We start from the raw sequence: 16537 nt of genomic DNA, 5'->3' as shown, positions 1-16537 counted from the left end.
AAATTTATTAAATATATAAAATGTTATTTAAAATAATATACTTTCACAACACTTTTGCTTGGATTATATTGTATAAAGTTTTTGCCACTAATATAAGATGATTTATGTTATATGTAAAATAAACAATAATTTGTTGTTAATATATGTATGGTAATTAAAATAGCACTGTACAAAATTTTTAGATTTTCTCTTTAAATGTATTAATATAAAATGGTATTTTATTTTTTAGATTAAATTAAGACCATCGTGGCCTAACAGGTTACCCCAATGCGCCACGATGGTCGAAAACATACTTAATTGGACCGTAAAAGATTTTTTTTTCATTATATTGCACACTGATTATTGCCAAAAAATAAGATAAATTAAATTTATATGTATAATTTCAAGCTGATTTGTCATAGTTATAACTTTTATATTATTAACATAATTTTTATTTTTTTGTATTATTAATTTTTTTTTTAATTGTATTAAAAAGATATTATTGCAAAACATATTTTTTGCTAGAATATCCATTCTTTGAATATAAATAATTTGATTTTAAATAAACTTGATAACAATTTTTTGCCAAAAATCAGCATCTAAATTAAAATGTAAATGTAAAATTATGCACCGATTGCAAATCTGTAATTAATACTAATAAAAATCACTACCATAACAGAAAAATACCATATGCACGATAGCGATTATGTTTGTTGTTTGTGTGGAAATTTGACTCACAATATCCTTTTTAATACTTGACCTTCATATTGTTGAGATCTTAAAATGTATTTTTAAGCATATACAATGTTAAATAAGACCATTATTATCCATCAAAATGAAGTAAAGCCACTTTGAATAAAGCTTAATTGCTATAAAAATATCTACGTTTTTATTTTAATTTATTAGTAAATTATATTTTAAATGCTTACATTCATTTCTAAACTAAAACATTTTAGTTTTAAATGTTATTGATAGTTTAGATTTAATGTAATGTTATTTTAGACTTCAACGAGCGGAGTAGCGGCAAACCTTCTTTGTATGAAAATCATAATAAGTGCCATAATGTATTAACTGACATTATGTATGCACATATATACATAACTAGTTGACTTTCAATACTTTCGCAATGTCACATTTTAACCACAACGTTACTGCGGTTTACATCGACAATATAAGTACGTTAAATAACTAACGCGACAATCTTAACAAATAAAGAGTGAAACTGTCAGTTTTTCGACTATTAAATAACAAAGATCGTTATAAAATTTACACTCGTTAAAAATGTGTTATTACTTATATTTTTTAACAATTTTTGTATGGAAAGCGCCGAATAAAACTAAATAAACGTGCCCAAAAAGGTGAAAGTAGCTTTAAAGCGCTTTCCATTATTTGTAACTATTGAACCGATTGATTGGCGTCGCGTTTGATAAAATAGAACAAACCAAAATCTATTATAGACCTATACACGAGTAAACTTATTTGTGTATAATATATATTCATAGCCAATTTGTTAGAATTTTGCAACGTGGCTTTAAAAATGCATGCTTCTCAATTGTGAAAATCGAGAAAGCCCATCGGGCGAAATTTTGATTTATACACTTCTTGTTTGCTCTGGAATTGTTGCGCAACGCAATCAAATCGAAATTGCACCAATCGAATTATGAAATGTATAACAGTTCCTAGATCGAATCTAACAATTCGCCGACTCGTCGTTATGAGACACTGGTTAAATTTTCTGCAAAGTGCAGCACAATGAAGTGCTTATGCATATGCAGTCGTGACGAAACGCGTTTCAGTTCCCATGGATTATTGCACATTGGCATGTGACCATAATGTGTCTTATAACGTATGATAACGTGCCATTTCACGATCGATGTCATACTCATACAATGAGACTAATATTGAATCCATAATGCGTTATGATAGGAAATTATCTCGAGAGTGATTGCAAGAAAAATCAATACAAACATAATTTTCCAACATCTGGGTCAAGATGTTGATGTAATGCAATGTATTACAGTCTATCGTGTTTATATGTGATTTATTATGCTTTAGTTGTTATTTTAAATCATTTTAGATTTTACTAGCTTTATCTATACATATGTCAAAAGTAAGTAATTCAATACTGATCGTTTATAAATAAATCACATTATACATATTATTGTATGAGAACATTGAGAGTTACTGTGATTTTAAATACACATTTTAGAATCTTCATATTTAAAAAATATATCTATGGTTTTGTGAAGGTCTTAAAATATTTTTTGATAATAAACTGAATACATGATACTACTGTATAATATTTTTGCTATAAAACTAAGATAGTTTGTGATTAATTTGGACTTGAAAGCAAAATGTTTTTTTTTTAATATTTTCGGAAATTTTTCTAAAAACATACATTTAAGTTTCTGCTATAAAATAATATTAAGTAATATAAGTATAAATTTTTGCCACAAAAACAAGATAATTTATATTCTATGTAAAATTAAAAATATTTTTAGCATAATGTTGTTTAGATATGACTATATATTTTCTGATACCTTTTAGTATTTTTTCAACAAAGTTTTTTCTAAAAACATACCATTCGATTTTATTTTATTAAAATAATATTCAGTAAAATACTACATAAGATTTTGCCACAAAAATAAGATAATTTGAATTATAAGTAGAATTTTTATCAGAATGATTTCTTATAATTTTTAGATATGCCTATATATTTTCTTAATTTTGAAAACCTTATAGTATTTTATAACAAGCTTTAGAAACATACCATTATTTTTTTATATTAGGATTTTTTTTTTAATTTTTATGAAATAATAATAAGTACATCATTGTTTTATTTTTTGCCACAAAAATAAGAAATATAATTAAAATCAGAATTGGGTCTCTTTATAATGTTGTTTAGATGTAACTAATATTTTATTATTTTCGGAAATTTCATGGTATTTTATAAAAGTATGTTTTAAAAACATACTATAACTTTTTAATGTAAAGTATTTAGTACATATTATTATATAATTCATTTAAAATTGCATAATTTAAAATTTTGGTTTATTAAGATTTTTGTATAGTAATTTATCTACTGCTTAAAACATAATATTATTAAAAATACAGCAATAAATAAATATATAAACGACCAAAATTAATCATAAAATAAGTTGAAATATTAGGATTTTAATAAAAAACAATAGTGAAATATCATCGTCTAGTTCTGTATGACCCTCGATTTTATAAGGAAAAAGTAGTGATACAGTTTATGTAATTGTGTAATTTTACGTATACAATAAGTGATACTATAAATAAATATGTAAAATGTATATTAAAATATTATTTCATTGAAAAGGTTATATATTGAATATATTTACTTTGTTATAGGCTGTTTAATTTTTCTAAAATGTATGTTAAATGATCACTTATGGTATTGCTTATCACATTACCACAGATTTCTACCTTTTTAATATCTCACAGTTATTAAAAAAACAATTTTAAACGATCATTTAGCAATAAAAAAATATTTTGTATTTTTGCTTTTATTATAAAGCTAAAATATTATTAGAATTATTATTTTATATCTAATATTTTAAATTAAATAAAAATATTGTAAAGCATATTTTTAAATGGTTATACTCTATTTTAATAATAAATAATAGCTTATAAATATAAAAAATATGTATTTTTAAGATCGTTGTTCAATTTAACTTAACATAAAATTGTTTACTGGAGAACTTTCCATGTTTAAAGAAAATTACAACGTTTTACTTTCGAGTTCGATTGTCAACGTAATCCTTTGTTAAAATTCGTCACTCTTTCTTTCATACACCTTGTATTTTTTTATGTATTTCGTTATATAAAAAAATACAACATATCCCCTTACGTTAATTTGCACTTTCATATATATGTATGTATAAAGGCGTTTCTTAATACGTGCATTTTGTATTGAAAAATCGCTACTTATGGCCTCAATTACATTTCGTTACACGCGATATCGACTGCCTTAATTGGTACAAACATTCTTTTTGCTTACTCTGTCTGATATATTTTTTTCGTAATTTTACGACTTCTTTCCTTTCGGTTAATAGTGCAAGTTACTCAAAGCGGCATTATTGTATCAATCGCGAGTAGCAATCGGATTAGAATTATTGCTTGTAAGCATTTGTCACTTTGATAGTTTTATTAGATAAAGTTAGATCTTTATTTTCTCAACGTTTTTTCCCCCAGAGTGCCGTAAAAATTACGTCAGCTAAAAATCAGCAAAGCGAATAAATTGAGATAAGATCTTATTTGCTGGAAATAAATATGCGACGATGTTAAACAAATTAGCGAAGTCGTTTCTATACTCCTAGCACTTGACAGATGTTGAAGTATCACACTGTATAGATGCGTATCTAGATTGTGAAATTAGATTCATTGTTCAACATGCGAACTGGAAAGATTTCATACTGAAAATACGCTAGGTCAATAATGAAACTAGCGCTCATTATTTACGTTTCCACGCTGATGTATGTTATGATTTATCTGCAATTATAAGAAAATAGTTTTATTGTAGGGTAAATTGTTTTACAGGTTTTTTTCTCAGGAGAGTTATTTTTTAATTTGTAGAATATTACATAAATAAAATGATAAAGAAAGAGCAAGTTAATTTTTAGTTGCAGAGTTGAATTAAATTAGCTAGAAAGATGCGGAATTTAGCATTTAAAAAAGAGTGGTATATTCTACTCTAATAAAAAAATATGATTTCCTTGCTTATTTCATTTTGATATATGGTTTTAGTTACAGTAATAAATTGACGGCAATTCACTTTGGCAATGTCGATTAAAATTATGGTTTTTACATGCGTGTATTTTACAACAATTCGCGCAAGGTCGTCAATGAATGAAAGTGCATTTCTGCATTGCTGTTACGGACGACCCGGTCCGGTTTGGTATCGCCGTTAAAAGCGAAATTGACCGACACATTGACGGTGAAAGTTTTTTAAGACTGGTCTTGAAGACGAAGTACAAGTACTACTCTGTGCTACGGCGGTCAGAGCACCGGCGGACCGACGACAGGTGGCATGCAAGAAGATCCGGCGAAATCTTCTTCTCACTTTGAAATGACGCCAAAATTGCAGGCATAATTACTATCGTACATTATGCTCCGACAGAAAATGCCAATGTACCGTGGAAACCGGCGGTCATCTGTCGGAAAGGCCACGGTCATTAGTCGGTCATCGTGACCGGTGGAAAACGTGATTTTTGCAATTTGTGAAATTTTTTGTGAATTAATTTTTGGAACGCGCGATTGTGGATCAGTGGTTCATTCATATTTGCATAATATACATATAATTGATGTGTGCTTTATCAATTTAAATAACTATTATTTATAAACAGTCGTAGAAGGCTCAACTAAAATCATGTTAGTTAAAAATAATAGCTTAGCCCAAAATTAATCAGAAACATTAGCTAATAATTTAAATGTGGCTTCTATTTGATCTTTTTTTTCAGGCTTTTTTTTTAAATATATTGACTATATATAATATATAAAGTCATTTAATTTCTTGGAAGTTTCCGATACAGATTGAACTTTGAATTTTGGATTTAAATCGTTGGGCTGGACCAGTGGGTGCGAAGGGAGAAGCGGCGGCTTCTTCGCTGGTCTGATGTTCAATTTAAGTTGAAGGGCTCTTAAAATTCAAATGCCTTGAGTTCTATAGTGAATGTTAAAGTGTAAATGCTAGTAGAGGAAGTCTTTGGTCTGCTAGGAAGTATTCAGACGTGATTTTTGGTTGCATGCGTTCCCGTTTTTATATCGATAGCCATATTCATGGAATATTTTATCGTCCACCCCTTTTTTGGTGAGAGAACTAATTACAAAAGGGTGGTGAAATTTTTTTAAAACAAATTGTCGTTGGCCGCTTGAGCTGATTTGTAACAACCGTTTCGAGGGCTTATTGAATGCATACGTTACCTGTTTTCAGGGCAAAGGGTACTTTAGTTTTTTCTAATTTATAGCAAATTTTTTGTGACTTAAGCTATAAAAAGTTGTTTCACGGTGGTATCCTTTTTTAACATAGAAACCTTTTTTTTTGTAATTGGTTGAGTTGTAATAATTCCTTTAATTTTGAATAGAAGAGTGGTACAACTGAGCACGACAAATATATATTTAAACATATAAAGATTTAAAAAATAAACTTGCTCTATGGTTCAGTACTCATACATAAATAGCTTAAAATTACTGGGGTGCGATAATTTTTTTTATATATAATAAAACTGGTTTTGTTTATGAGCAACAATTAATTTTATTCTATGTTTAATAATCCATGTTTTTAAATACCCACTGGCGTCTAAAAGTTTTATATTCTACACTGTTTCATTAATGATAACTAGACCAGTTCTTAGTCCTCTTCAGCCGTCCTTTAAAGTTGTCTACACTGAGGAGTTTGTTGCCTCGATGTTGATGTGCTGTTGGAGCCTCACTTCATGTGATAAAAATATAATAAAAAGTTTTGAGCTGATATTTTTAAATATCTGTGATTGACATGGAAATTACTGGCCACTTCGTAGTTTATATTCGACAGCCATAAATTGACAACCTTTTATTTATATTTTTTTATAAATCTGACCATTTTGACTTTTTTTTTTTTTGACTTTGACAATGTGTCAATGAGCCTCCGAATTTGGTTTCTTAAATGCAATTCCCAATGTTTTTGTATTCTGTACATATAATTCATTGTTCTATTGTAGTTATACATATTTTTGATATCAACATTCAAATTAAATTATTGTAAGCAAATTCTTCTAATTTCCATTATAGTCAATTTTAAGGTTTTGTTTAAGCAATTATACACTCATCTTTAATCTTTTCAATATATTATTTGAAGAAAAAATATTTAATAGGATTTCATCATATTTATAAAATATATAATATTTATGTTTATATTATACGTATAGAATATAAATTATATCTCTGTGTCAGTATAAGAGTCGACAAAAATTATCTGGAACCGAACCGGGTATCCGGTTAATTAATGAAGTCATGAATTTGACCGTGTATTTGGATGTCCTGTATGAGACGCAACGTCTGCTCAGAAAGCTTCTTTAGTTATTTTTTTGCTGGTTTGTGGTCGAGTTCTTGATGCTTACATATTTTTATGTTTCGCAGCACTTGTTGTTTTTTTACTATACGTCGGAAGACTTCAATATTCATAATTCTAACCATTAAAAAAATTTGAGCATTCGTGTATAGATCCACATCTCAAGAGTCTCTATTTTTCGTATTAATTCTTGATTTAATGTCTAAAACATCAATCACTCAATAACCGCCGAAATACTATTGGAAAGTTTTCTGAAGAAGTTATTATTATTTTTACATTTTAAGCAAATGTTATAGGAATTTTTAGCAAATATGCCATATCTAAATAAAACTTTAATGAATTCTATAAATGTCGAGGATAGTAAAAGAATCGATATATAACAGATTCTTGAAGAAGTTATTTTAAATTTGTTTCAAAACTGACGACACAGATTTAATCTGCAAAGTTTTTTCTTTCGGCGAGTCACAAGATGAGACGCGATCAGGCTGACAAATTATTATCTTGGTAGATAAAATATAAAAGCTTTATAGAAAGTCAGTCGCGCTTTAAAATACCTCGCAGGAAATACTATCCCTTCATCGCTATCAAAACATAAAAAAGAAGGACCTGTAATATAATTCGGTTTCCTTTGCAGCAGACAAATAGTCAATAAAACGTCCAGAAACGATCCTACATACTCAATCAAAATTTTACAAAATAATCACAAAAACTTTAGTGCTTCATAGGCGTATGGTTATATCTAATCCTTATAATATAAGAGGCAATACTAAAAACGCTCGTCAAGTGCGATTGAATGTTATGGTTCTCTTTATTGTTTTTTTTATAATTCTTTAATTATAACAGCAAAGTTTATTACGATTTTTTACCATTAAGCCAGATGACTTTTACGTAAAAAAACGATAACGATTGTAGGTAAATGACCACGATAATGCATTGGGTCAAACTTTTTGGCCAAAAGCAACATTTTTATGATGTCGTTGTCACAGTATTTTTAATTATGGTTTCTGCCACTATCACATTTTTTATAAAGAGGACTTTAAAAGAACAATGTTTTACAATCATATAAATAATAAATCGCTGGATGAGTTGAAGACTATATCAAAAACAATTACACAAAAAATGCTATTATATCTGATGTAAATTACGTTGAAAAGGATACTATTGAAATATAATATAAAGAATGTAATACTGAAGAATAAAAAAAATACTTTTAAATATTCAAAAGAAATATTTTTTTCTGTCAGTCTTCATATTTTTAGAATCAGAATTATATTAGCTAGTTTCTAAAAATAAGCAAATATAGTAAGTTTCTTTTATTTATTTTGATTTTATATTGAAGGTAAGGTTTTTAGCAAATACTTTTTCTACAAGTAATTGAAAGCTATTTTATGATTATTTTTGTTTTATTCTTGCCCGGAATCTGTCTTGTTTTAGAAGTAAAGGCACTTGAGAAATTGTTCTTTTTAGTGGCTTTTTACATAATGTATTGTGAACTTTCGCTTGTGATATTTATTTGGTTTAGTATTTAAAAACATCTTAGGCAAAAATATTTTTATTGGATTTTATTTATTTTAAATACATTCTATAAAAATTACCTAATGATAACATAAATAAATATAAATATTTTAAATATTTGCTTGAAAGCCGAATCTTACTTCAATTTTATTAAAATGAAAAGTATACTAAATAGACAAGTCTAAATATTTAACCAAACCAAATGTTTAACAACTGTCTATTGTCGTTACTAGACCATAACTCTGTATTCAACCAAATCCATTGTTTCGTTCATTACACTGCATAATGAGATGACTTAACTCAACACAGCTAATACACTAAAATCTGTCATGTCCAAGATACTCATTATATTTTATACGTATCAATTATACATGATAAATCGAATCGATATTGAAACTTTTTAAGGAGCGGATGTGGGTGGCAATCCTGAACGTGAAAGTCGACCAATCAATTTCTTATTATATTTTATTGTAGGATGACGTGGGTTGTTTTTTTAAAATTTGGATTGATTCAATATCAGAGTGCAAATAATTTATTAGCATCAAAAGTGAACGTTCTTTATAGCCTGAAAGAGAGTAGGGATGTCGCAAAAGTATTCGACTTTCGCTGATTTTCACGACAAGATTCGATTGCCCTACATTTGTAGCAACGCGTGGGTTTCTTATGCAATAATTTTACTTGTAACTCGCTGAGATAACAGATCGATAGCAAAGTGGGCTTTTTGCATACGGTCTTGATTAAAATCTGTATTATGTTGCTATGATACATCCTGCTTTTGGTATCATTGTATAATAACGATTCGAGAGTAATTGATGTTCAATTAAACCACTCGCAGAAATTTATGCGCAAACAAGAATATTTGATTCAATTAATATCCGCTAAATAAATCAATTACGATGAGACGAGTCGTTAATCTGAACGAAATGGAAAGTGTACGATACACATTTCGTATCTGCGCGATCAATCAAATGTATGAGGATATGTGCTTTTTTTTCTTTATGGTTTAACTTTGTTAACGGTGAAAGTTTATGATTGTGGCAAATGAAACGCACGTTCGGTTTAATGTTTGCACAATTCATAAATTTTACGGTCGCTTGATTAATATGTTTGAATAGATTAAGTGTAATATACACTAGTAATGTTTTATTATTTATTATATGTATTATACTGCTATAAAATAAGAGAGTCTGTAAAAGTAAAATTTATTGTTAAATAAATATTTATATTTTATTCAGATTTCTAACCTGAGATTTTTCCAACGGTCAAATAAGTTACACTAGGCGTCGGTCACGTCACGTAGTTAATCTTACGCAATGGAAGTCGATTAAATCAATTAAATCGACTCTGTGATCTGACACAGTTATGCGTGTAGCACTAATTAAAACCTCGTACACCTCAATCCCTTTATCAACGTGCCATGACATTTTTTCGTACGGCTCGTTAATGCCAAGAAACGTGTTACGCTTTCCGTATTTTTACGACTCGATTCCGTTCGGTTCGGAAAATCTTTGCATATCTTACGTGTTTTAGCGCACAAGATTTAATTAGTCAGGCGGAAAACGTGAATTAAAACCACGCCCTTCGATCGATATTTATAGGTATAAATAACTGCAATTAATCAATTGCGATTATGACTTAATAACTATTGACATTGCAAAAAAATATTTTAAATGATGCAACGTCATGATTGTATTAAGCATTTTACAGATGAAATTTGGGGCAATAAAATAACTGCATTTCTGAACGCTTTTACTGATGGCGCCTAAAAGAAATTGATAAGAATTAATGTATGCCATTTACATTTAAATTATGTACCGTCATTGTGTTCCAGTAACAAAACATAGTACATAAAACATTTAAATTTATTACTTGGTTTAGATAAATCATGATTTTGATATTTTAATTTTATTTAGTACCTCATTCATAGAGATAAAATATTTATGAACTGTAATAAAATTTGTATTACTATTACAATTTGTAAATCAATAAATAAAAAGCAATATTTGTTAGCTTATAATAACATAGTATAATAAATCATTTCATAATATCATGTACTCGCATACCATCAATAAGCTATTCCATAATAAAAGCAATATATTTTTATGACCATAAAATTTACATTAATGTTTATTTCAACCAAATTCTGCATTTTTTTATACAAACAACAATGAATAACCTATTAAGTTGCCCCAAGCAATAAAACTTTTTTTAGCAACATTTTGCTATCTAAATATGTATCACAAATTTGCAAGGTTTATGCTATCTAAATATTTAAAATTATATAAAATTTATTCAAGGATAAATAATAAAAATAAATATTTATTTATTAGTAATTAACATGACTGTATTAGAACACAATTAGTAAATGGTAAGATACCAGACTAAAATTAAAATTTAAAAAAAACGAAGACAACTTACAACAAGAAAACATTAATTTGCAACTGCAGTATTTATGTCACTAATAAATAACGTAAATAACAGAGGGCCTATGTTGGACCCTTCAGGAATTCCCGAAGGGGTATATGTAACTATTCACTTATTTATTATTATTTATTACAATATTTAGCTGTGATATTAGACAAATCTAAGAAAATATGAAATGTCATAATTAATCAGAATTATAAGACTAGAATCAAAGTAATTAAAGTTGGGCCTTTTTTTGCTGTTAGAGAGAGATTATTTCATACAGTTAGAAGCAATTTAAAGTTGTTAGCTATATGCATGAAGCCATAATAAATCATTATGTATATATTTAGAATGACCTTAAAGCTTAACTAATTTAACAGCTTCAGATTAATTCAATCATATTTAAAAAAAATCGGTAACTACTTTTTTCATTAGACATAGACGCATAGTCAAGAATAAACTTTTCCCATTAATTCGCATGTCTAACGCTTATAACGTGTGATATTTAATATGGGCGACTAGACTTTTCACGGTTGTCAATCTCTGATCGGATATATCATTGGCGTTTCCAGTGCGGAAAATCGGCGGCGCGTTTCTTGGCATTATTCAATATTCTCACGCAAGAAATGCATTTGCATAGAAATGAAAGCGAACTATAAGAAAATCGAGTTGCGTACGCGTTCATGCTTCAATTAATTCGCGAAAAAAGTTCATTCAACGTCCGCGATTGGGCATTTTCCTGTCTGAAATTTTCACTTTTTTTAATTAAAAATGGTACAATTAAAAAAACACTCTTTTACGATAGAAACAGTTGTAAAATCAATTAATACGTAGGTATGCATTTATGACACTGATATAATATAGATATGTGTATTAATTAAAGTTTTTACAGTTCTTGTTAATAGTTTGAATATAAATCAAATTTGATTGGTAAAAAGAGACTTACATTCACGCGAGATTAACCGTTTCTCGTGCAACAGCTGACTTTTGCGCCGGGTTTCGTGTATGTAGTGCGTCGATGTCTCTTTTGCTTTACAGCTTTTCCCGAGTAAACTGGTTTAATTTTACTTTTCAAAAGATAGTATCAGGGATGTGCGGCATGGTTTAATTAACAACAAAATAATTTACAGTATTGAAAATTACGTTTCGATAAAATAATAAGATTTTTTTGATGAATAATTTTTTGTATCTTTAAGGATTTTTTTTATAATTTACTTAAGGAGCAATTATTAAATTGAATGAGAAAAATATTGACACAAAAAATAAGTTGTATGCCATGTATATATTTTTCTGCTTATAGAGAATATTTATTATCTAATTTTATTTAATAAAAATCTTATGCTATTTTTTAAATATAAATATAATTCTGAAAATATGTTTTATTCGCTAAAATATTTTTAAGAGTTTGAGGCTGTTTTATACTATGTTTTATATTAAAAAGTCTCATACGAGTCAGAATTTTACGTTTTATCATATGGCTTAATGAAGTAATTACTACTTTTTTTTATGTTTAAAATTTTTATTTAACATTTGTATGTTAAACTAAAAAAATAATATTTTTGAGAAAATGTGTTTCTGATCATACTGAATTTTATTTAAAGTTTTTTTTATTGGGTTTAATATACTTAATAAATTTTGATAAATTATACTTTTTTAAAGTATTAAGTGCGTAAAAGCTTAAGTTATATATTTAGCATTTAGTATATATTTTGATACAAACATTAAATTAATGCTCCTAATGAACTGTTTTTAGCCCATTTTTTCTTATTATTTTTAATTAATATTAAACTAAACTATCATTTAGGCATTAGCTGACGTAAAAACATTAATTTTATGTAATTTAAAAATATTTCAAATGTTTTAATTATATTTTAAATGTTTTTAAAAAAAATTATATTCTTAATAAATAATTATGTAGAATTTCATATGGATTTTTAGGTTTTTATTTAAAAAAATAATAAATTGTTTTTAATATTTATATTATTTTTACAACCAATTTATCATAACTGTATAAAAATACATAAACAATCAGTACTTATTTCAATAAACATCACTGCTATAAATTTATTTACAAATGATTCATATATTAAATTTTTTATGGCATATTTATATTTTTTATAACGTATTGTATTAGGCCATGGTTTCCCAAACTATGTTCCGCAGAACACTGGTGTTCCGTGAATCCAAAATAGGTGTTCCGCGGAGCCTAAATAGATATTTCACAAAAATTTGGAGTAAATTAAAAAAATTGTTAGTCGTGCTAATACATAAAAATTGTTCATAAATCTGATAAAAAAGCTTAAAAATATGTACTAAATATTCAGCATTGATTTGTATAAATTCTGGAGGGAAAAGTTTCATAAGTCGGTGTGGTTTCTTTTGATAAAAAATTGTTGTTGTTGAATCTTTTGATAAAAAAAATACAATTTTGGATTTTATCGTTGAATCTAATAATTTTGATTGTTTTCCTGTCTTGGATGAATGTTTAAATGAATTGAATATTCAAGTTGATAAAGAAGTTTCACAAGTATTTTTAGAACACCTATATAACTTGAAAACAATTCTTTCGGAATATTTTCCGGGAACTAGTAAGGACGATTCCTGGGTTAGCAATCCATTTTCTGTGACAGTTAAACCAGTGGGCTTAAGCGCAAGGGATTTTGAGAATTTAATTGATTTAGTTAATTTAAAACAAACACATAAAAAAATATACTGATATGAATTACGCTACCTAAAAAATAAGCTAAGTGTTCCGCCAAAATTTTCGGATTTGCCAAGTGTTCCGTCGCTGAAAAAGTTTGGGAAACCCTGTATTAGGCTATAGCAATTTGAATTTTATTGTAAATGTATTGAAATATAGCAAAAATGATTTTCTACTATAATTATTTTAACGATAAATTTATTATAAAAATATATCAAATACTAATAAATTATTTCGACTTAAATCACTTAAAAATAACTAAACACAAACGATTTTAATATATGAATTAGTTTATATAATATATTTTATCTTTTTGATTTTAAATTATTAATTGATAAACACATTATTATTTTTACTATCAATTTTGTAATATAACCTAAAGATAAACTTCTTAAAAATATATTGAATATCATTTGAAGCATTTAGTGTTTAATTAGCACTAGTTGAATTCGTAACAATTTTTCTGTTCATATTTGAACACAGACGAATAAAAAATAAGGGTTGTAATAAAATCAAATATTACATATTTTGCAAAATTTACTTATTATCATAATATACAAATATTATTAAATGTATTACATGAAATTCAAAATATTACCTATTAAAAATATCTTGAAAAAATTATCAAATTAATTTTTTTTACAATTTTGATTACTTTCATAATCAATTTATATAATTATGATAAAAAAAGTATTAGGCTCATTATATTTTTTTACACATTTTTTTTAGGCATATTATATTAATTTTAAGGGATGAACGTATTGTTTTTAAGTTATGTTTGTTAAAATATTTCAGTACATATGTATATATTTTTTTTAGTATTTTTTGCTGTTATGGTTTTATTTATGATTTTAGCTTATTAAGATTTGAATATACAAACCTGTATCCAATTAAAAAACATGTTTTTAATTAATTATGTTCTAAAGTATATATTTTAAAATAAGGTTGAGAACCATTAGTTCAATTTTTACCAATTTACAGTTTATATTTTGATATCCAAAAATATTTAAAGTCAAATTATTACAATATTAGGCTTGTATTTAGGTCATATTATATTTCATTTATGGCATGAACATATTTTTTATATTTTTTGAAAATATATCGTACATATTTTGATACAATAATATAATAATGATAAAATTAATATTGCTTATTTTTAGTATTTTTCGCTGTTATTTATGATTTTAACTTATTCTTATTTGCCGATAAAAACCTGTTTTAAATTAAATATTTTTAATAGTTTTTTAAATAAGTATCACAAAAGTATAAAAAATACTATTTTAAGCAGTGAATACTTTAAAACCTAACAATTTTCAGCCTCTATTTTGCTACTAAAATATAATTAAAGACAAATTATTTTAATATTAAGCTATTGTTATTTATTTAATGGGATGAATTCATTTTTAAGTTTTTTTATTTTATGTTATAAAAGATATTTTATTATTTTGACTAAAAAATATTGAAATACTATAAAGGTTATAATTTTATTATATATTTTAAACCTAAAAAATCATTTAAACACAAATTTATTAATAATAAAGTTTGTATGTAAGCTATTTATGTATATCATTTTAATAATGGCTTATAATATTTTTTATTTAATGTTAGTATGTCAGTTTTTTTATTATATTAATTATTTTCACTTACATACATTTGTTAAGAAACCTTATTTTTTTATTATTTTAATTAAAAAACTGAAATATATATATACATAAACGAAAGATAAGGGTTGTGTTTATGTAACATTTTATATATTTTAAGGTATGCCCTAATTTTTATTGATTTTTAAATGTATCTCAGTTTATAATCAGTAATCTTAAATGCTCTTTATTTATTATTTCAATTATTTTTGCTATAAATTTATTAAAATATTATAGAAAATATAATTACTGAAATTCTTAACAATTTTTTAGTATATATTTTAATAGTGAAATATTATTATAGTTTGTATTGATGTTGTGTGTTATTTATTTAATGACATATAGTTATTTCAAATATTTTTTTATAATTTTTAGTTTAAAACTATCATCATTGACCTATTGAACGGTGGTTTTTCAGCAAACCGGAAATTATGCTGAATCACTCGAAATGCAAACCAATCCCGCGTAATTTATGTGATTTATTCGCCCAAAATTTTAGCAGCTTACCACTGGTTTAACCGTTATGGCACACTTGAGCACGAACACGCGCGTTTTGCGGATTTATACCACGCGAATATCATAACAATGAGATTCGCATGCAAATCTCGATCGAGATCCAATACCATAAAAGTGTGTTATATCGCTTAACACGGTTACTGTTCAATCACAGAATCACATCACACATCACTAACCTTTTTTTCTTTTGGGTAGAACCCTGACACCCTCCGAAATCGTGGCTAATATGGCCAGGGCCGCGAGGCAGCGGCGCGGTCCCAACATTTTATACAATCCGAGCACTCGTTTCCTAAAACCGACAAGTCCAAACACACAACGGCACTGATACCCCAACGAACCGGCGTCAACTGAACCGTCCGACTAGCCTATATTTTCACTTATACCGAGTTTTCTTCCCATGCACTCTGCTATATGAAACCTTTCGCTTTGGCCGCCGCTCTGCCATTGGTTGGTTGACAACCAATGGTAGAGGAGCGCGGGAACCGCAACGGCGCCCCTGGCGACGACAGTCGAAAGCTAAATTGCACAGAGCCGGTAATAAAATGCGTTATAATTATTGCAAAAATTATAAAATGCTAACAGAGTGAAAGGACCGCAATTTCGCCAAACCACGTATATTATTATTATGAAAACGTAACAACGGCAATTAAATCGTTTGTTAGATTTGGTACGATTTCGGCGCTTGTAAATTTGCGCACGTGACGAGTG

General features: G+C 27.1%; 1 protein-coding gene across 2 annotated transcripts in view; it reads right to left on the bottom strand.

The window, feature by feature from the left end:
- The window catches only part of stw (laccase), a 53945-nt gene extending 37670 nt beyond the window's left edge, over window positions 1-16275 (bottom strand). The window contains exon 1 of one of the 2 annotated variants that reach the window (XM_088198357.1): window positions 16006-16275. In XM_088198357.1, the coding sequence (XP_088054483.1) occupies window positions 16006-16093 (88 nt within the window). In that variant the 5' untranslated portion in view covers window positions 16094-16275. The remainder of the gene's footprint in view (window positions 1-16005) is intronic. The other variant, XM_088198363.1, reaches the window with a different exon arrangement.
- Between the last annotated feature and the right edge of the window lie 262 nt (window positions 16276-16537).

Source organism: Plectrocnemia conspersa, unplaced genomic scaffold (assembly GCF_051122295.1).
Source record: "Plectrocnemia conspersa isolate PC_06_02 unplaced genomic scaffold, ASM5112229v1 ptg000001l, whole genome shotgun sequence".
NCBI lineage: Eukaryota > Metazoa > Arthropoda > Insecta > Trichoptera > Polycentropodidae > Plectrocnemia > Plectrocnemia conspersa.
Note: the sequence above shows the minus strand (reverse complement) of the source record. Positions and strands in the feature narration are given on the sequence as shown.